At 65.6% G+C, this 19225-nt stretch overlaps 2 protein-coding genes and 1 long non-coding RNA gene across 3 annotated transcripts; all 3 read left to right on the top strand.

Moving 5' to 3' along the window:
- Window positions 1-242: 242 nt before the first annotated feature.
- LOC125318993 lies at window positions 243-1448 on the top strand. Its single transcript, XR_007200559.1, has 3 exons — window positions 243-355; window positions 637-775; window positions 1175-1448. It is a non-coding gene; the product is annotated as an uncharacterized LOC125318993 (long non-coding RNA).
- A 968-nt stretch (window positions 1449-2416) lies between these two features.
- On the top strand, window positions 2417-8159 carry MEN1 (menin 1). The gene is given in 17 exon segments (XM_048289959.1): window positions 2417-2466; window positions 3201-3407; window positions 3410-3477; window positions 3479-3553; window positions 3555-3590; window positions 3592-3652; window positions 3896-3916; window positions 3919-4103; window positions 4345-4473; window positions 4570-4610; window positions 4708-4795; window positions 4883-5019; window positions 5427-5541; window positions 5897-6061; window positions 6703-6729; window positions 6731-7094; window positions 7097-8159. Coding segments are annotated over 16 exon segments (1767 nt in total). The 5' UTR covers window positions 2417-2466; window positions 3201-3208; the 3' UTR covers window positions 7153-8159.
- A 1001-nt stretch (window positions 8160-9160) lies between these two features.
- LOC125318990 (splicing factor 1-like) lies at window positions 9161-18797 on the top strand. Its single transcript, XM_048289955.1, is given in 18 exon segments — window positions 9161-9269; window positions 9917-10042; window positions 11484-11559; window positions 13494-13646; window positions 13743-13832; window positions 14278-14461; window positions 14547-14662; window positions 14745-14852; window positions 15330-15504; window positions 15711-15799; window positions 15918-16116; window positions 16118-16163; window positions 16639-16698; window positions 17009-17069; window positions 17071-17159; window positions 17688-17865; window positions 17867-17912; window positions 17915-18797. Coding segments are annotated over 17 exon segments (2028 nt in total). The 5' UTR covers window positions 9161-9269; window positions 9917-9987; the 3' UTR covers window positions 18218-18797.
- Window positions 18798-19225: the final 428 nt, after the last annotated feature.

The following is a 19225-nucleotide window of genomic DNA, read 5'->3' as shown; positions in this document are numbered from 1 at the left end:
TTGGGGTCTCTGGGGTGGGGCTAGGGGGGTCCTGGGGAGGACAGGGGGGGTCGAGGGGATAAGGGGGGAGTTGAGGGGGTCCTGGGTGGGATGGGGGGATTTTGGGTGGGATGTGCCTGGGGGGTCTCGATGGGATCTGGGGGTCTCTGGGAGCTGGGGGGGGTCCCCATGGGTTGATGGGGGGGGTCTCTATGGGATCTGGAGGAGCTGCTGAGGGTTCTGGGGGCGGGGGGCGCTCGGAGGGGGCAGGGGCTGACATGGGGGTCCCCCCCAGGCCTGCCGTGCCCCCCCTTGCAGAGCGAGAGCAATTCCTTCTGGGACGTGAGCCCCCTCGGCCTGGGGGGGCCCCGCAGAGGTTGGACTCCAAAACCCGCACCCCCAACCCCTCCCCAGGACCCCCAAACCCCCTGGGATCCCACCCCGGGACCCCCCAACCCCAGGACCCCAAATTCAGAACGGAGACCCCCACTTTGGGGACCCCAAACCTCGGCTTTGTGCCCCTCCAACCCGTTGTCCCCTCCCCCCCGTGAGACCCCAAACCTGGCCCTAAACCCCCTTCACCAGGACCCCCAGCCCAACGCCCCTGCACCCCTTGGAGCTGGGATCCCCCAGACCCCCCCGTGCCCCCCCCCCCAGGTGACGACAGCTCCGAGGAGGACTCTGCCGAGTGTCCCTGTCCCGGGGGGATCCCCGGCCGCTGCCTCCGCTCCCCCCGGGGGGGCTGCGAGTGCCCCTCCCGGCTTTCAACCGGACCCCACCCGCACCCGCTGCCTCGGTGAGACCCCTCCCCCAGAAAATGGAGACCCCCCCAAACCCCCCCTGGGGACCCCCCTGAGTTACCCCCAAACCCCCCTGGGACCCAGGGTTCTGCAGGGGTGGGAGGTGGGGAGGGGGTCAGGACCCCATCTACTCCTGGGTGCCCTAAATATTGGGGACCGCAGGGGGGGTCTGGGGGTCCCCGATGCCCCCCAACACCAGTGGGTGCTGCGGCTTTGTGGGAGGGGGGGGGATTTGGGGGTCCCAGGGGGTATTTTTGGGCTTCCTGTTCCCCCCAGACATCGATGAGTGCCGAGACCCCCGCGGGGGGGGAAGTTTGGGGGTTCCATGGGGGGAACGTTGGGAGTCCCAGGGGGTTATTTCGGGGGTCCCTGACCTGTGTGTCCCCTCGTCCCAGATATCGACCGAGTGTCGGGACCCCCGGGGGGGTCCCCGCTGTCCCCGCGAGCGCTGCATCAACACGAGCGGCTCCTTCCCGCTGCGCCTGCAAAGCCGGGACCAGCAGGGCCCGCCCGGGGGGGCTCTGCCTGCCCCAGCGCCGCTGAAACCCTCCCCGGAGACCCTCCGGGACCTCCCCGGGACCACCCGGGCCCGGCCCCAGCGCCGCTGAGCCCCCCCCCCGGGACCCTCCGGGATCCCCCGGACCCCAATAAAGGACGTGGGGGAACGGCCCCAGCGCCGCTGCGTGGATGGTGGGGGCTGGGAGGGGATTTGGGGGGGCGATTTTTGGAGATTTGGGCACTTTGGGAGGATTTGGGGGGATGGGGAGGGGGTTTGGGGCGAAATGGGGAGGGGGGTTGGGGGCACTTGGGGGGTCAGAGAGGGGATTTTGGGGGGGGATTGTGGCAATTCGGGGCACTTGGGGGCAGGATTCAGGGGGATGTGTGGGCGATTGGGGGTGAAATCGGGGGGATTTGGGAGTGGATTTGGGGGTGAAACCGGGGGCATTTGGGGCTGAAATCGGGGGGATTTGGGGGTGAAACCGGGGGCATTTGGGGGTGAAACCGGGGGGATTTGGGGGTGAAATCGGGGGGATTTGGGGGTGAAACCGGGGGATTTGGGGGGGGATTTGGGGGGATTTGGGGGTGAAATCGGGGGGATTTGGGGGTGAAATCGGGGGGATTTGGGGGGATTTGGGGGTGAAATCGGGGGGAATTTGGGGCTGAAATCGGGGGATTTGGGGGTGGATTTGGGGGCATTTGGGGGTGAAACCGGGGGCATTTGGGGGTGAAACCGGGGGATTTGGGGGTGAAATCGGGGGGATTTGGGGGTGGATTTGGGGGGATTTGGGGGTGAAATCGGGGGATTTGGGGGGATTTGGGGTGAAATCGGGGGGAATTTGGGGGCTGAAATCGGGGGGATTTGGGGGTGGATTTGGGGGCATTTGGGGGTGAAACCGGGGGCATTTGGGGGTGAAACCGGGGGGATTTGGGGGTGAAATCGGGGGGATTTGGGGTGAAATTGGGGGGGATTTGGGGTGAAATTGGGGCGATTCGGGAAGAAGTCGAGGCCCAGCGCCCACCCACGCCCACCCCACCCACAAACCACGCCCCACCCCGACACGCCCCACCAAGACCACGCCCACCAAAGGCCACACCCTCAGCGCTCGTCCAATCGCGGGCGGCGGCGCGGGCAGGCCCCGCCCCACTCCCGTCGTGCCCCGCGCTGCCCGCGCCGGCGGCGGCCGCGGTGAGGGGCGGGGGGGGGCTCGGGGGTCCCGGAACCGGGAGGGCTTTGGAGGTGTCAGGACCCAGCTTGGGGAGGGTCTCAGCGGGTCCTGGGTGGGCACCGGGACGGCGGGGCCTTGGGGGGAGGGTCTCGGGTGGTCCCCGAGCGTTTCCGCTGCTCTGGGGGTTGCGCGAAGGGGCGGGTCCGTCCGCGACGCTTCCCCCAGTCCCCCTCACAGCCCCCCAGGCCTGACCCCCTCTCTGCCCCCTGTGAGCCCCCCGGCCCCACACACGCCCCTGCCCTTGTGCCCCCCTCAGTCCCTCCCACGGGCTCGGGCCCCGCCAGCCGCTGCTGTTGCCCCCCCCTTGCTTTGTCCCGGCTGTGGTGCCTTGGGACCCCCCGCGTACCCGCCCCATTTTCCCCTGGGACCCCCCACCCATTCCCCCACCATGGGGGCTGAATCCCTGGCAGAAGGCGCTGCTCCTGCTCCCCCTCTGTGCCCTCCATTGAGCCCCCGAGTCCCCCCCAATAACTCCCCTCAAGCCCCCCCCATTTCCCCTCCGACCCCTCTATTCCACCCCCCCCGAATCCCCATTTCCCCTCCTGACCCCTCTATTCCACACCCTGCCCCGAATCCCCATTTCCCCTCCTGACCCCTCTATTCCATCCCCCCCGAATCCCCATTTCCCCCCTGACCCCTCTATTCCACCCCGCCCCGAATCCCATTTCCCCCGTGACCCCTCGTTCCCCCCCAGGCCCCACCATGGGGCTGAAGCCCTGGCAGAAGGCGCTGTTCCCTCTCCGCTCCGTGGCCGCCGTGGTGCGGCTCTTCGAGGCCGAGCTGCGCCAGCCCGAGCCCGACCTGGTGCTGCTCTCGCTGGTCCTGGGCTTCGTGGAGCATTTCCTGGCCGTCAACCGCGTCCTCCCCACCAATGTTCCCGGGCTCACCTTCGAGTCTCGGCCCGGCCGGACCCCCAGACCCGGCTGTACTTCCCGGTGGCCGAGCTGTCCATCGTGGCCGCGCTCTACGCCCCGCTTCACGGCGCAGATCCGGGGGGCCGTGGACCTGTCCTTGTACCCCCGGCCCGACGGCTGCTCCTCCCGGGACCCTCGTCCGGAAAGTGTCCGATGTCATCTGGAACAGCCCTCAGCCGCTCCTACTTCAAGGACCGGGCTCACATCCAGTCCCTCTTCAGCTTCATCACGGGTGAGGAGGGGTCCTGGGGGGGGTCATGGGAGGGGGTTGGTTGGGCTGGGGTCCCACCTGGAGCAGCCTGAGCTGCTCCTGCTTCAAGGGCCGGGTGGACATTGTGTCCTTGTGTCCTTCTTCAGCTGTGTCACTGCTGGGGGGTCCCTCACGCCTGTGTCCCCTCCCTGAGGGACAGCTTGGGGGTGATGGGGGGGTTTGGGGGGGCTGTGTGTCCCCCTGAGCCCCGCCGTGTCCCCCCAGGTACGAAGCTGGACAGCTCGGGGGTGCTTTCGCCGTGGTCGGGGCCTGCCAGGTGCTGGGGCTGCCGGACGTGCACCTGGCCCTGAGCGAGGACCACGCCTGGGTGGCCTTCGGGGCCGGGGGGTCTCAGACCGCCGAGGTCACCTGGCACGGGAAGGGCAACGAGGACAGGAGGGGACAGCCCGTGCAGGCCGGGGTAGCCGAGAGGGTACGGGGGGACACAGGGGGTGGGGGGGTTCGTGGGGATGGTGGGGAGATGGAGCGGGGCTGAGAGGATGGGGGGAATGGAGGCACAGGGGTACAAGGGCAGGGGGTCCCCATGGGGACAAGGATGGGAAGGGGGCCGGGGGGTTCCAGGGGGAAGCCCTGGGACAGACAGCATTGTCAGTGTTGGGATGGGGCACAGGTGGAGATGTCACCTGTGTCACCTGTCCCCCCCCATCCCCCAGAGCTGGCTGTACCTGAAGGGGTCGTACCTGCGCTGCACACGGCACATGGAGGTGGCGTTTATGGTGTGCGCCATCAACCCGTCCATCGACGGCCACACCGACAGCCTGGAGCTGCTGCAGCTGCAGCAGGTGTGGGGAAGGTGTGGGGCGGGGCTGGGGCGGGGCTGGGGCAGGTGTGGGGCAGCTGAGGGGCACCCCCAAATCTCTCCCTCTTCTCCCCCGCAGCGCCTGCTGTGGCTGCTCTACGACATGGGGCACCTGGACAGGTGAGAGGGGACCCCCAACCCGCCATGGGGCTGCCCCTCAAGCTGCCCTGGGGCCCCCCCCAACCTGCCGTGGGGCCGCCCCCCACCTGCCCCACAGGTACCCCATGGCGCTGGGGAACCTGGCTGACCTGGAAGAGCTGGAGCCCACCCCCGGCAGACCCGACCCCCTCACCCTGTACCACCAGGTGACCATGGCGGGGGGTGTTTTGGGGACTCCGAGGCGTGCCCAGGTGTGCCCAGGTGTATCCTGAGCCCTCCCCCGCCGCCCCCAGGGCATCCACTCGGCCCGCACCTACTACAACAACGAGCACATCTACCCCTACCTGTACCTGGCCGGCTTCCACTGCCGCAACAAGAACGTCAAGGAGGCCCTGGAGGCCTGGGCTGACACGGCCACCGTCATCCAGGAGTGAGTGGGGGGCTCTGGGGGGGCATTTGGGGGTCCTGGGGGGGGTCCTAGGAGGTACCTGTGGGGTCCCACTCCACCCCCTGCGGCTGGGCTGGGGGGAGTTCCCTCCCTCCTGTGGGGCTGCTGGGGGTTGCTCTGGATTTTGGGGGGTCACCAACCCCCACTTTGGGGGGGGGAGTCCATGTCCCCCCTACGGCTGTGGGTGGCCTGTGCCGACCCAGAGTCGAGTTCTTGGGGTCCCCCCTCCTTTGTGGGAAGCACCCTAAGTCCCATGTGCCCTCCAAGCCCATGGGGCAGCCCCCCAAGCCCCGCATGCCCCCCAAGCCCATGGGGCAGCCCCCCAAGCCCCGTGTGCCCCCCCCAACCCATGGGGCAGCCCCCCAAGGCCCCCCTGCCCCCCCCCCCAGCTACAATTACTGCCGGGAGGACGAGGAGATCTACAAGGAGTTCTTTGACGTGGCCAACGATGTCATCCCCAACCTGCTCAAGGAGGCGGCGGCCGAGCCCCCCCCGGGGGCTGAGGTGGGGCCTGGACTTGGGGACCCCCAGATTTGGGGGGGGTCGCTGGGTGGGGGAGGGGGTTCCTGCCCGGGGTGGGTTTTCCTGCTGTGTTTGGAGGGGAGGGGATGTGTGGGGTGGGGGGGGGATGTCCCCAGGACATACGGGGTGGGTCCTACCTGTGTGTAGGGGGGTATTTTGGGGTGCTAGAGGGGGAGTCCCACATCTGGAGGGGTCTGAATTTGGGGGTCCCCGCTGGCAGACACCCCCCAGCTCCCAGTGTGGCGGGCTGGTGGTGCCCCTGTCCCCCCCCTTGCCCCCATTTGTGGGGTTCCCCCCCCACCTTTGGGGGTCCCCCTCTGACTCGGGGGGTCCGCAGGGGGCCCCCGGGGGTCTCCCAGCCCTGCAGGACCCCGAGTGCTTCGCTCACCTGCTGCGGTTCTACGATGGCATCTGCAGGTGGGAGGAGGGGAGCCCCACGCCTGTCCTGCACGTGGGCTGGGCCACCTTCCTCGTGCAGTCCCTCGGCCGCTTCGATGGCCAGGTGAGGCCTTTTGGGGGGTCCCCTGGGGGTTTGGGGGGGCCCTGGGGGCAGGGGTGCTCCCCCTACATCCTGCATGGCGGCTGGGCCACCTTCCTCGTCCAGTTCCGTGGTCACTTTGATGTCCACAGGAGGGGTTTGAGGGGTCTTGAGTGGGTTCTGGAGTCCCCAGTGTCCACTTTGGGGCATCCCCCGGGGATTTGGGGGATCCTAAGTGGGCTCTGGGGGGTCCCCAATGTCCTCCTTGGAGGGTCCTGAGTGGGCTCTGGGTTCCCCCATCTCATCTTTGGGGCATCCCTGGGGATTTGGGAGGTTCTGAGTGGGCTCTGGGTTCCCCCATCTCATCTTTGGGGCATCCCTGGGGATTTGGGGGGTCTGAGTGTGCTCTGGGGGGGTCCCCAATGTCCTCCTTGGAGGATCCTGAGTGGGCTCTGGGTTCCCCCATCTCATCTTTGGGGCATCCCTGGTGATCTAGGGGGTCCTGACTGTGCTCTAGGCTCCCCCACATCCTCCTTGGGGTCCCCAAAAACCTCTGGAGGGGCTCCCAAGTTCCTCCCTGCCTCCTGTCGTGACCCTCCGAGCCCCTCTGTGTCCCCCCGACGTCCCCCCCATGCGTTCCCAGGTGACCCTCCCGTCCCCCCCAGGTGCGCCAGCAGGTGACCCTGCTCTCAGAGGACCCTGCCCCCCCCCGAGGCGGATTTGGGGGGCCCCGAGGACCCCCGTGACGGCCGCCGCCGCGGCCCCCGCCGCGAATCCAAACCCGAGGAGCCGCCCACCCCCAAAAAATCCGGGGAGCGCCGTCCCCCTCCCCCGTGCCCCCCGCCCTGAGGAGACCCCGCCGCCCCCTCCCACGGCACCCCCGGCCCCGGGGACCCCCGGGCCGGCCCCGCCCGCGCCCCCCCCGGGGCGGTGCTGCGGTTCCGCTCGCAGAAGATGCGGGGGATGAAGGAGCTGCTGCGGGCGGCCAAGGTCAACTCGAGCGCCATCAAACTGCAGCTCACGGCTCAGTCCCAGGTGCAGCCGCGCCGCCCCCGCGCCCCCCCCCCGCGCCCTACCCCCTGCCCTTCCTCAAGAGACCCCGCAAAGGTTCCTAGGGATCCCCCAAAAAGCCCAAAATCCCAGCCCAGACCTGCCCCGGCTGCAGCCACACCATTTCCGTTGTCAACAGACCGCGGAAGAGTCCTCTGGGGCTGCTCCAAAGCTTTTAGGGAGCCCAAAAATAACGTGAGACCCAGTGACCCCCCCCTGCCTTTCCTCAGGAGACCCTGAAAAGGGTCGTAGGGATCCCCAAAAACCCCAAAATCCTTCCCCAGACCCCAGCCCACCTGGGAGTGCTGGCGCACGTGTGGAGAACCCAAAAAGGGGTCGTAGGGAACCCCAAAATCTGCAGGTGTGGGGGGTCCTGAGTGTGCCCTGGAGTTTCCTGTGTCCTCTTTGGGGTCTCCAGGGTCCCCCTGTGCCAGCATCGAAGCCACCCCGCCTGTCTGCCCCCAACACCCACCCCCAGCATCACCCCCTGTCCTTCCTGGAGGGACCCCAAAAAGGACTGGGAACCCCCCCGAAATGCCAGGGGGACACCCCCAAACCCATCTCCCGTCTTCTGCCCCTCCTCAAGAGCCCCCAAAATCTGTGAGAGGGGTTCAGAGCCCTGGAATTGGGACTGGGAGCCCCTCTTAGCGATTTTGGGGGCTCTTGGGGTGGAGGATTTGGGGTGTGGGGGGGGTGGGCAGCACAGCCCCTGTCCCTCCCGAGACCCCCGAGCCCCCGCCAGAGGTTCTGAGCCCCCAGAATGGAAGAGGAGGGATTTGGGGTGGAACAAGGTCGGGGGTACAATGGGCTGGGGATGGAAGATTTTGGGGGTGGCGGGAATTTTGGGGTGCAGGTGGCCTCAGGGGCTTTAGAGGGGGGTTTTGGGGAGAAGTGGGGGGGCTCGGACGCAGCCTAGTGTTGGGGTGCCCACCACGAGGCCTTTGGGACCCCACACGCGGACTCCGGGGGGGTCCCGGATTGGGGGGGATCCGGGGAGGGGGGGGGTCCAAGACACCGGGTGAAGGGGAGGAGATTAAATAATTAATAATAAAGTGTCGCTGGTTTTACCGAGCGCCTCGTTCTGTTTGTGATTTGGGGGTGGGGGGGGAACGGACCCTGTGAGGGGGCGGCTCCCATGATCCTCCGCGCCGCGGGGGGGGGGGGGGGGGGGGCGTCCCGGCCGAACTCCCGCGATACTTCGCGAGAGGTTTTGGCGGGCCGCGCTCCCACCCGCCCTCCGCTCCCGCTTCCACCAATCAGCGCGCGTCTTCTCTGAGCGACAGCTGAAGCAGCCAGTCAGCTGCGCCCGGCCAAAGTCTAGTGCAGTCGTCACTCTCGCCGGCACGGGGTCTCCCGCCATCCCTGTCCGGGGGCGCGGGGCGTGGCGTGGTGCAGCCAATGGCGGCGGAGCCCCCGCGGCGGCTCCCGCCCTCCGCCGCGCCACCCAATCGCCGCTCGCCGCTCGCGCCCCCCCTCCCCCGCGCTCTGCCTGAGCGACGCCCCCCGCCGGCCAATCCCCCGCCGCCAGCGCCTCAGCGACGGCCTCCGCCCCCGCTCCTGCGCGCTGGCCAATCCCCGCGGCCGCCGAAAGGACGGGCAGCACCTTCAGCCAATCGTAACGCGCACGACCGTTGAGCGACAGGCGGCGCGGCCAATCAGCGCGGCGCGCGCGGCGCGGCGGCGTGGAAGGTTCGCGAAGGCCGCGCGGGGGCCGTTCTATGGCGACCGGGGCGAGCGCGGCCCAGCCCGGCCCCGCTCCCGGCCCCGCCGCCCCCCGCGCCCCCATGGCCGCCGCCGCCTTCCCTTTCGCGGCGCTGCCGCCTCCGCCGCCTCCTCCGCCGCCGCCTCCGCCACCTCCGCAGCCGCAGCCACCGGCGCAGCCGCCGCCGCCTCCACCTCCGCCTGCGCAGGCCCCGGGCGGCCCCGCGGCCCCGCAGCCCCCGGGCGGCCCCCGCGGCCCCTCAGCCGCCGCCCGCCGCTCCCTACGGGCAGTTCCGCTTCCCGTCGCCGCCGCCCGGCCATGACCCGCCCGCGGCCCCCGCGGGGGCCCCGCCGGCCGCCCCCGCCGCCCCCCCCCAGCCCGCGGGGGCCCCGCAGCAGCCGCGGCCCGAGGAGGGCGCGGGTGCCGGGCCGGGAGATGCGGGGGGACGGGCGGGCGCCGCGCACAAGCCCCGGAGGGCAGGTACGGCCTGGGGCGGGGGGGAGGGGGGGGGGCGGTTCGGGGCGCGGGGGCGAGGATCGGGGGGTGGGGGCTTTTTCCGGGACCCCCGGGAAGAAGCGCAGCCCGGGGGAGTCGTGGAGAGGGCCTGATGGGCGTCTCGGGATTAGAACCCCCCTCACTCCGGCCATTTCCGCACTTGAGCCGCTCTAGTTTGGAGGATCCCTGCGCTGTAACCCCCCGACTTGCAGGTGCCCGGGTTGTAACCCCCCGATTTGGGGGCTCTCTGGGCTCTGATCCCCCCGGCGCGGGGGGGGTCCCGCCGTCTCCACCCCCCCCCCCCGCCGGCCGGGACACGTGTCAGGACACGCGAGGCCAAGATGGAGCCTGGGGAGGCGGGGGGAGCCCTTGGAACGGGACCCCCAAACCCTCCCCCGGAGAACGGAGCGTCCCCTCGGACACCCCCAAAACCTCGGACCCCCCCCCCCCCCCCCCCCCCCCCCATCCCCTGTCAGGGACAGCGACCCCCCCCTCCATGTCCCCACTGTGGGGACGGGGCTTTCTTGGGACCCCCCCGAACTCCCCCCCCCGAACACCCTCCCCATGTCCCCCCCCTCAGGAGGGGTCTGTGCTGCCAGGTTTGCCCAAATCCCGTGGTTTTTCCCCCCCAGACTTCCCGCGGAAGCGGAAGCGCAGCCGCTGGAACCAGGACTCGCTGGAGCAGAAGACGGTGATCCCCGGGATGCCCACGGTGATCCCGCCCGGGCTGACGCGCGAGCAGGAGCGTGCCTACATCGGTAACGGTTTGGGGGGAAAAGCAGCGGGTTTGGGGGTCACCGGCCCCGGCGTTGGGGTCAGAACACGGGGTTTAGGGTCACATTTCCTCCCCCCTGGGGCTGAGGTGCCGAGTAGAGGAGCACACCCGCATCGGTAACGGTATGGGAGGAAAACGGGATTTTGGGGTCAGAACCCCCTCAGGATTCTGGGGTTAAAGCTCCAGGATTTGGGGTTAGAACCCCCACACTCACATCAGTAACACCCCCAAATTTGGGACTAAATCTGGGGGGTTTGGGGTCAGAAACCCCCCCGGGTTTGGGATCAGAACCACCCCCTGCCAGGGTTTGGGGTCAGAATCCCACCAGGATTTGGGGTTAGAGCCCCCCTGGGATTCAGGGTCAGAACCCCGCCAGGGACTTGGGGGAGTGGATTGAATCCAAAACTTGCAATTTTGGGCAATAATGTGCAGGTTTAGGTGAAAATATGTCATTTTAATGCAACAATCTCTTGGTTAACATTCTGGTTTTTGGCAGTAATGTATTTTTAGGTGCTATTGTGTTGTTTTAAAGTAACAATGTGCTGATAACCTTTATTTTTGGTAATAATCAGGTGTTTTAGGCAATAATGACAGTGTTTAATTACGTCTCTTGTTCTAGGTAATAACAGTTGCTTTTTTTAGTAATAGTCATGTGTTTTGGGTAATAACGTGGTTATTTTAGGCAATGTCTATTTTTTTAGGAATAATCTCTCGTTTTAGGTAAAAGTGTGGTTCTTTTAGATAAAACTGTGGTTGTTTCAGGTAATAACTTTTACCTTTTGTAGTAATAATCTCGCATTTTAGGTGACAGTGTGGTATTTTAGGAAATAATGTCTTTTTTTGTGACTGATAATCTTCTGTTTTAGGTAATAATGTTTGGTTCTATAACAATCTTTAGTTTTTCCATAAGAATGCCAGGAGGTTTGGTAATAATGTGCTTTTTTTGGGTAATCCTGTGATTTTTTTGATAACAATGTGATTTTTTTCTGTTGTGATAACCTGCTTTTTTTGGTAACAATGTGTTTTTTGGGGTAACTGTGTTTTTTGGGGTAATAACTTGCTGTCAATGCTAAGAAGGTGTATTTTTCTGCTAATAATGTCAATTTTAGGTAACAACACCTGGTTTCTCTCACCGTAACCATTTGGTTTTAGGGCAGTAATGCCTGTTTTTGGTGCCATGGAGCCGGTGTAGGTAGGAAAAAAAAAAAAAGGAGTTTAAACCCGGCCAAGCCAGGCTGAGGCAGGAGGATTTTTGGGGGAGGAATGGTTTGTTTTTTTGTTTTTTTGTTTTTTTGGTTTTTTTTTTTTTTTTTTTTTTTTTTTTTGTTTTTTTTTTTTTTTGTTTTTTTCTTTGGTTTTGGGGCAAAATGTGGGTGTTTTGTAACTGTGTCTCTCTCACCTCTCCGGGACCGGGTTCCTTCCAGTGCAACTGCAGATCGAAGACCTGACCCGCAAACTGCGCACGGGAGACCTGGGCATCCCCCCTAACCCCGAGGACAGGTCGGGACCTCCCCCCCCCTGCCCCCCCGGGCACCCCCCCGGGCCCCCCGAGACCTGGGCACCCCCCAGTGACCCCCCCCGGGCCCCCCGTGAGCCGCAAGCAGCGCACGGGAGACCCCTGGGTGTGCCCCACCCCCTAGGACAGCTCGGGACCCCCATTTCCCCTCCCCAACTCGAGATTTGGGGGTGCTGCTCTGGACTGCCCCCCCCCCCTCCAAATAATGCAGGGCCCCCCCCCCCCCCCCGCTTTGAGGGTGCTGCTCTCTGCACCTCGCTGAGCCTGGCCTGGGCTTCGTTACCTGCGGATTAACGACCCACGGCGGCGGCTTAATGAGCTCTGGGGGCTTAACGAGGCCCCGGCCCCAAAGCGCCCCCTTTTTCCTCTCTTCCCTCCCCCCTTTCACCCCAATTCGGCTCTGGGGGGGGGGGCACAGCTGCCATTGCCCCTGTAAAGGGCCAAATTCCCCCTTCCCTCACTCCTCTCTTCACCTTTTCCACCTGTTTTAGCCCCATTTTTCTGTCGCAGGGCAAGACTGGGGTCCCTCCAACCCACGGGACCCTCACCCCTGGGGGACCCCTGCTCTCAGGGGGGGTCCCCAGCCTTGGAGGGGTCCCCAGCTCTATGGGGGTCCCTCGCCTTCCAGGGGTCCCCAACCCCGGGGGGGTCCCTGTGTCCTCAGGGATCCCTCACCTCTCGGGGGTCCCTCACCTTGTGTGGGGGTCCCTCACCCCGTGGTGGCCGGGGGGGCCCTCCCGAGTCCCAGGACCGGGGCAGGGGGACACCCTCCGGCCCCCCCAAGGTTTTGGGGGTCACCCCACCCCCCCTCCCCAGCCCCAGGTTTTGGGGGTCTCCCAGGTTTGGGGGGGGCGCAGGCCCCCCGCGCTAACCCAGCCTTGCTCCTGCAGCGCCCCGGGCCGAGGCCGCTCCCCCCGCTGCGGCGTCGTTAGCGCTGGTTGGGGGGGGAATTAATTAATGAATTAACGATTAATCACGAGCGGGGACAGTGACGTCGCAGTTCCACCGAGGACCCGGCTGCTGCCAACCCCGAAAAGTCGCTTTTTCCCCCCAAACCGGGGGCAGGTTCGACTGTCGCCCGCGCCGGCTGTTTTTGGAGGATCCGCCTTAATCTCTTCCCTTCTTGCAGCCGCTGCCAAAATTCGCTATTTTGGGGGGGAGGGGAGCCAAGGGCCGATTTAACCAAACCCGAGCGATTCTGACTCTTTTTTTTTTTTTTTTTTTTTTTTCCTTCCTCACTGATAATTCTGATTTTTAATCATAATCTGATTTTCTCACCCCGACACGGCTCAGCTCAAGCGACCTTGACTCTTCCCTCCGGGGCTGCCAAAGCCACGCGGCCCCCCCAGACAGGGACCTTTTCCTCCTAGAAACCGGGAAATTGGGCAAAACCGGGGGAGAACTGGGCACAAGCAGGGAGAAAAGGAGCAGGAACGGGGCAAAGCCAGGGAGAAACAACAAAACCGGGGACAAAGGGGCCAAACCCTGACCCAGCAAAGGCCAAACCGCAGAGAAATGGGCAAAGAGGGGCTGCTGGTTTGGGGAGGGGGAGGGCTGTGCTCTGCTGGCCTTAATTGGGCACTAATTAATGCTCCCCCCCCCCCCAATTATCCCCTCCTGGGGGTGGGTGGGGGGGCAGTGGCACAGGGTGGCGATGAGAGGAGGGTTGTGGTGGTTTGGGGAGGGGGTGTTTGGTGGGGGGGGGGTGCAACTCCCCCCCACCAAGAGGGGTCCTGACCCCGGGTGACCCCTCCCCACCCCTCCACATCCCCCTCCCCATCGCCAACAGCGAGGGGAGGGAAGACCCCCCCACACCCGGGGGCTGGCAGGGTTGGGGAGGGGGTTCTGGGGGCACAGCCTCCCCCCCCCCCGAGGGGTCTGGGGGCCTCCCAGTGACCCCCCCCACCCCCCGGAGCAGGTCCCCCTCCCCGGAGCCCATCTACAACAGCGAGGGCAAGCGCCTGAACACGCGGGAGTTCCGCACGCGCAAGAAGCTGGAGGAGGAGAGGCACAACCTCATCACCGAGATGGTGGCCCTGAACCCCGACTTCAAGCCCCCAGCTGACTACAAGTGAGGAGGGACCCCGATTTGGGGTTGATTCGGCCCAGTTTGGGGCTCCCCTAAAGGTTTGACACACACCCTCCTCCCCTTTTTGTCGGTCCCCAGGCCACCGGCGACGCGGGTGAGCGACAAGGTGATGATCCCGCAGGATGAGTACCCCGAGATCAACTTCGTGGGGCTCCTCATCGGGCCCAGGTGGGCACCCCAAAATCCTGGGGGGTGGGAGGGGGGAAATCCCCTCAGCTTCAGCCCAGGAATGTGGGAGTTCCTGAAAACGCTGAGGTGCTGCTGGGCCCTGGGGTGGGTGTCCCCCCCAATCCAGTGGGTGACCCCCTTCCCCCCCCACTGCCTGGGTTGTCCCCAGCCTCCCCTAATTAACACAGGGCTGTTTAATGTCACTCCTGACAAGCCAGGTCCCCACTCCCCCCAGTGTGGTCGCCCTGATGGACCTGTGGGATCCATCCCCCTCAATTCGGGTGTGGGACCCCCCAACATTCCCAAGCAGAGCACAGACTGGGGACACAGCACCAGGATCAGGACCCAGGGCAAGGCTTGGGTGAAGGGGGACAAGTGAGAGGGGGCTCTGAGTGTCCCCCAACAATCCCTGTGTGACCTCCCCCTTGCGGTGCCCCATTCCCAGGGGGAACACGCTGAAGAACATCGAGAAGGAGTGCAATGCCAAGATCATGATCAGGGGCAAGGGCTCGGTGAAGGAGGGCAAGGTGGGCCGCAAGGACGGGCAGATGCTGCCGGGCGAGGATGAACCCCTGCACGCCCTCGTCACCGCCAACACCATGGAAAATGTCAAGAAAGCCGTGGAGCAGGTTCGGGGGTGTCCCCAGGGAGCTCAGGGAGGGGGCCCTGGAGGTGCAGCCCCCCCTGTCTCACACCCCGTGTGCCCCCCACCAGATCAGGAACATCCTGAAGCAGGGCATCGAGACCCCCGAGGACCAGAACGACCTGCGCAAGATGCAGCTGCGGGAGCTGGCGCGGCTCAACGGGACCCTGCGGGAGGATGACAACCGGTCAGAGGGGTCCCACTTCCCTGATTCATTTCAAAATAACCCCCCCCAAACCCCTAAATAACCACCCCCGTCCCCTCTGCAGGATCCTGAGGCCGTGGCAGAGCACCGAAACGCGCAGCATCACCAACACCACGGTGTGCACCAAGTGCGGTGGGGCCGGGCACATCGCCTCCGACTGCAAGTTTGCCAGGTGACGCCCAAAATACACCCTCAGATCCTCAGGGGATTCTTCAGGATTCACCCCAAAAAGCCACCAGATCCTCCTGAGATCCTCCCAGAGCCCCTCAAGATTCTCTGCCTGAGATCCCCTCCTGACTTCCCTCCGAACACTCCTTAAGTCCCTGAGACCTTCTCAACTCTTCCCAAACCTCAAGATTGCCTAAATCAGCCCTGAGATCTCCCCAAACCCTTCCCAGACCCCCTCAAATCCTCCCCAAACTTCCCTGGGATTCCACCAAACCCTCAAAACCCCCCTGGGATCCAACCTCCCTGAGATTTCCCCAAAACCCCACCAAACACCCTCAAACCCCCCGAAGCCCCTCTAAAATCCCCCGCAGCTCTGCCTGGGGATGCACAGGGATCCCCAAAACGAGGGGTGGGGGGGGATTTTGGGGGGGGTGCAGCCCCCTCCCTTCCCCAGGCCTCACCACCACGCCCCTGTTGCCAGGCCCGGGGACCCTCAGTCGGCGCAGGACAAGGCACGGATGGACAAGGAGTACCTGTCCCTCATGGCCGAGCTGGGCGAGGCCCCGGTGTCCGTGAGCTCCAACGCCGCCCACAACAACAGCCCCTTGTCCAGCAGCCACCGTGCCGCCAGCCAGGCAGGGGGACAGCCCCCCCCGGTGAGTGACCCCCTCCCCACCATGGAACACCTCAGGGAACCCCCAGAATCCACACATCTATCCCTGAACCCCCCCACCCCCGGAGCTGCCTGACCCCACAAACCCACCCACCCCAAAACCAGCCCCTTTGTCCAGCTGCCTGTCACATGGGGGGAGCAGTGACCCCCCAAACCCTCTGTGACCTCCCCAACCTCCTCTCCCTGCAGATTGGCATCTCCCAAAATGACCTTCAGCCCCCCCTGAACCCCCAGAGCCCCCTGACCCCCCCTTTTTCCTACAGCGCTGCTCCCCCTGGGTGAGCTCCATCCCCTCAGAACCCCACAAAGACTCTGAACTCTGTGACCCCCCCCGATCCCTGTGACCCCCCCAAACCCCACTAACCCCCTTTTTTTGCCCCCTCCTCCTCCCCCCAGAGCCGCCCCCCCCTGGATGAGCTCGGCGCCCTCGGAGAACCGCCCCTACCACGGGCTGCACGGGGGGCCGGGGGGGCCAGGGGGACCCCACAGCTTCCCCCACCCCATGGCTGGCATGGGGGGGGGGCACGGGGGACACCCCCTGCAGCACACCCCCAACGGGCCCCCCCCGTGGATGCAGCCCCATCACCCCCCCATGGGGGGGGGGGCCGCACCCCCCGGGGCACCCCGGCCCCCACCACATGGGTACGGACGATCCTGGCTGGGGAGGGGGATTTGGGGGGTGGGGGTGGTTTGGGGTTAAAAAGGGGGGAGAAAAGGGGTTTTTTTTGGGGTGGGAAGGGGGAGGGGGTTGACACTCCCAGTGTCCCCTCCCACCCCAGGGCTGGGAAAGTTTGGTGGGAAATTTGGGGAGGTTTTAGGGGTGGAAAAGGGGAGGTTTGGCCACTTTTGTTCATCTTTAACATCAACCTGGAAAGGTTTTGGGGTGGTGGTGGGAGGGGGCTGTGGATTTGTGGGGGCAGGGTTTGGGGGTGGTGAGGATTTTGGGGCTAAAAGAGGGAGTTTAACAGCATTTCCCCAGGATGTGAACCTGGGGAGATTTTTTGGGGAGGGAAGGGGATTTTTTGAGGCTGTGTTTTTGGGGGTGGGGGCTGTGTTTTTTGGGGGGTGGGGAGGGGTCCCCCCCATCCCTAAGGCCACGGTCTCTCATTCCCTCAAGATCAGTACCTGGGAAATGCGCCGGTGGGCTCTGGGGTCTATCGCCTGCACCAGGGAAAAGGTGAGACCCCCCCCATCCCCAGAAAAAACCCCTAAACCCCCTCCCCACACCTCCCTGACCCCCCCAATTCCCCCCTCCCCAATATAATACCTCTATTTCTGGGTGTCCTGACACCCCCAGACCCCCCTAAACCCCCCCAATCTCCCCCTCCACAATACCATACCCCTACCACTGGCTGTTCTGACACCCCCAGACCTCGCTAAACCCCCCCAATCTCCCCCTCCCCAATACCATACCCCTACCACTGGCTGTCCTGGCACCCCCAACCCACCCTGACCCCCCCAAATTTTTGCCTTCCCCCCCACCCCAGGTATGATGCCGCCGCCGCTGGGTATGCTGCCCCCACCACCCCCCCCGCCCGGTGGGCAGCCGCCCCCCCCCCTCCGGCCCCCTCCCTCCCTGGCAGCAGCAGCCGCCGCCGCCCCCCAGCAGCAGCAGCACCCCCTTGCCCTGGCAGCAAAGTGAGTCTGGGGGGGCCCCCCGGGGGATTTTTTGGGGTGGGGGTGGTAAAAAGGGATTTTGGGTTGGTTTTGGTTTTGGGGTTTTTTTTTCCCCCCTGGGTTTGGGTCATTTCCCATAAACTTGGTGGGGGGATTTGTGCATTCCCTGTGATGCCTGGGAAAGGGGGGGGGTGTTCCCTCCCCCCCCCCAAAAGGAGAATTTCTCCTCTAATTAACACCCTACTAATTAACCCAAACCCCAAATGAACCCACTCCTGCAGGGGCTGGGCCATGGGGGGGGTGGGTGGGTGGGTCTTATTCCTTTTGGGGATTCCTTGCATGGTGGGGGCTGGGAGGGGTCTTTGTCCCCCTTTACTGCCCCCTCCATATTAACCCTCTACCCTTAATTAACCCCCACCTTTAATTACCCCGTGCTCCAACTGGGCTGGGCCGATCTCTCTCCTCCTTGGGGATCCTTTAAGATGTGTTGCCCCCCTTGCTCTAATTAACCCCAGTGCTAATTAACCCTTTGTTTCCCCCTCCCCACAGATACGACGACCACCACGAGCGCTGGCAGCGCCTCCCTCCCGCCCTGGCAGCAGCAGGCGGGGGGGGGTGCGGCGGGGGGGGGGGCGGCTTCTTCGGGGGCCCCCCCGCTCCCCGGCAGCCCCTCCATGGTGCCTTTGCCCCCCGGGGTACAGCCCCCGCTGCCCCCCGGGGCCCCCCCGCCCCCCCCCGCCGCCGCCTGGCTCCGGGGGCCTGATGTACGCGCCCCCCCCCCCCCCCCGCCGCCCCCCCCCATGGACCCTTCTAATTTCGTCACCATGATGGGCATGGGGGTGCCCGCCCTGCCCCCCTTCGGCATGCCCCCCGCGCCCCCCCCCGCCGCCCCCCCAGAACTGAGCCTCGGACACTGCCGCTGCGGGGACCCCCCCCCAAAAAGAAACAATCCATCAGGGGTTTCCCCCCCCCCCCCCCCTCAAAAACACCATGGGGTTCCCCCCCCCCCGTCAAGGACTGATCCATCGTGGGGAGACCCCCTCCCCAAAACACAGCGGGGAGCCCCCCTCAAGGACTAATGGATTGTGGGGGAACCCCCCTCCCCAAAAAGATCATAGGGAGCCCCCCCCCCCCAGACTGATCCATTGTGGGGAGCCCCCCCTGCCCCACCTGGGCTGTTCCATCGTAGGGAGCCCCCCCCCCCCCCACCATCCGCCATGGGCTGTTCCATGATGGGGCGCTCCCCCCTCCATGAACTGATTGATTTTGGGGTGCCCCCCTTGCCCATGGGACCCCCCCCAAACCCCCCGGGACCACCTCGTGAACTGGTTTACCCCTCCCCTTCCCCCAAAATCCCCAAATCGGGGGTGGCCCTGAATTGAGGGGGGGGGGGGGGAGGCGCAGGGGGCAGTGAGGAGGGGGGGGAATGCTCGGTTAGTGGGGGGGGGGGGTCTGCAAGGGGGGGGGGTTGCAGCGACACAAAAACCTGAGCCCCCCTTCCATCTCGGGGTCCCCCTCTCCCGCGTTACCCCCTCTTCGTTCTGGGCCCCCCCCCTCCCCAAAAATCGCCCCCTTGTAGAGCCCCCCCCCCCGACCCCTCCTCCCCCGCGCTTTTTTTGTGTATGAATAAAGGAGCGGGACCCCCGTTGGGCCCCCCCCCTCATTTCGTGTCTCGCGTCCCCCCCTGTCCCCCCTGCCTCACCGGGGTCGGGTTTCGCCGTGTCTGTCCGTCCCCCCCCCGCCATGAAACCAGAGCCGGTGGCGCGGGGGTCGCGGCCCCCCCACCCCCTGCGGCCGTCACTCACCCGTGAGGTCGCCGCCAATGTCGCCGCGAATGTCGCGACCTTCAGGGGCGATCCGGTTACCGCGGGGGGGCGGGGGGGGCGGGTAGGGGAGCGACACAACAGCCACGGACCCCCCCCCCCCCGCGCCCCCCGCCCTTCCCGGGAGAGCCCCCTCCCCCAGGAGCACCCCCCACACCGGGGACCCCTGCGGACACGGGGGATGCCCCCGGGGAGGAATTTGGGGTGGGGGGCGTGGAGAGCCTCGCGTGGGGGGTGGGGGGGACACAAAGAGAGACCCGACCC

The sequence above is a fragment of the Corvus hawaiiensis genome, chromosome 34 (genome assembly GCF_020740725.1).
Source record: "Corvus hawaiiensis isolate bCorHaw1 chromosome 34, bCorHaw1.pri.cur, whole genome shotgun sequence".
NCBI classification, from domain to species: domain Eukaryota; kingdom Metazoa; phylum Chordata; class Aves; order Passeriformes; family Corvidae; genus Corvus; species Corvus hawaiiensis.
This window is presented reverse-complemented; position numbering and strand designations above follow the sequence as displayed.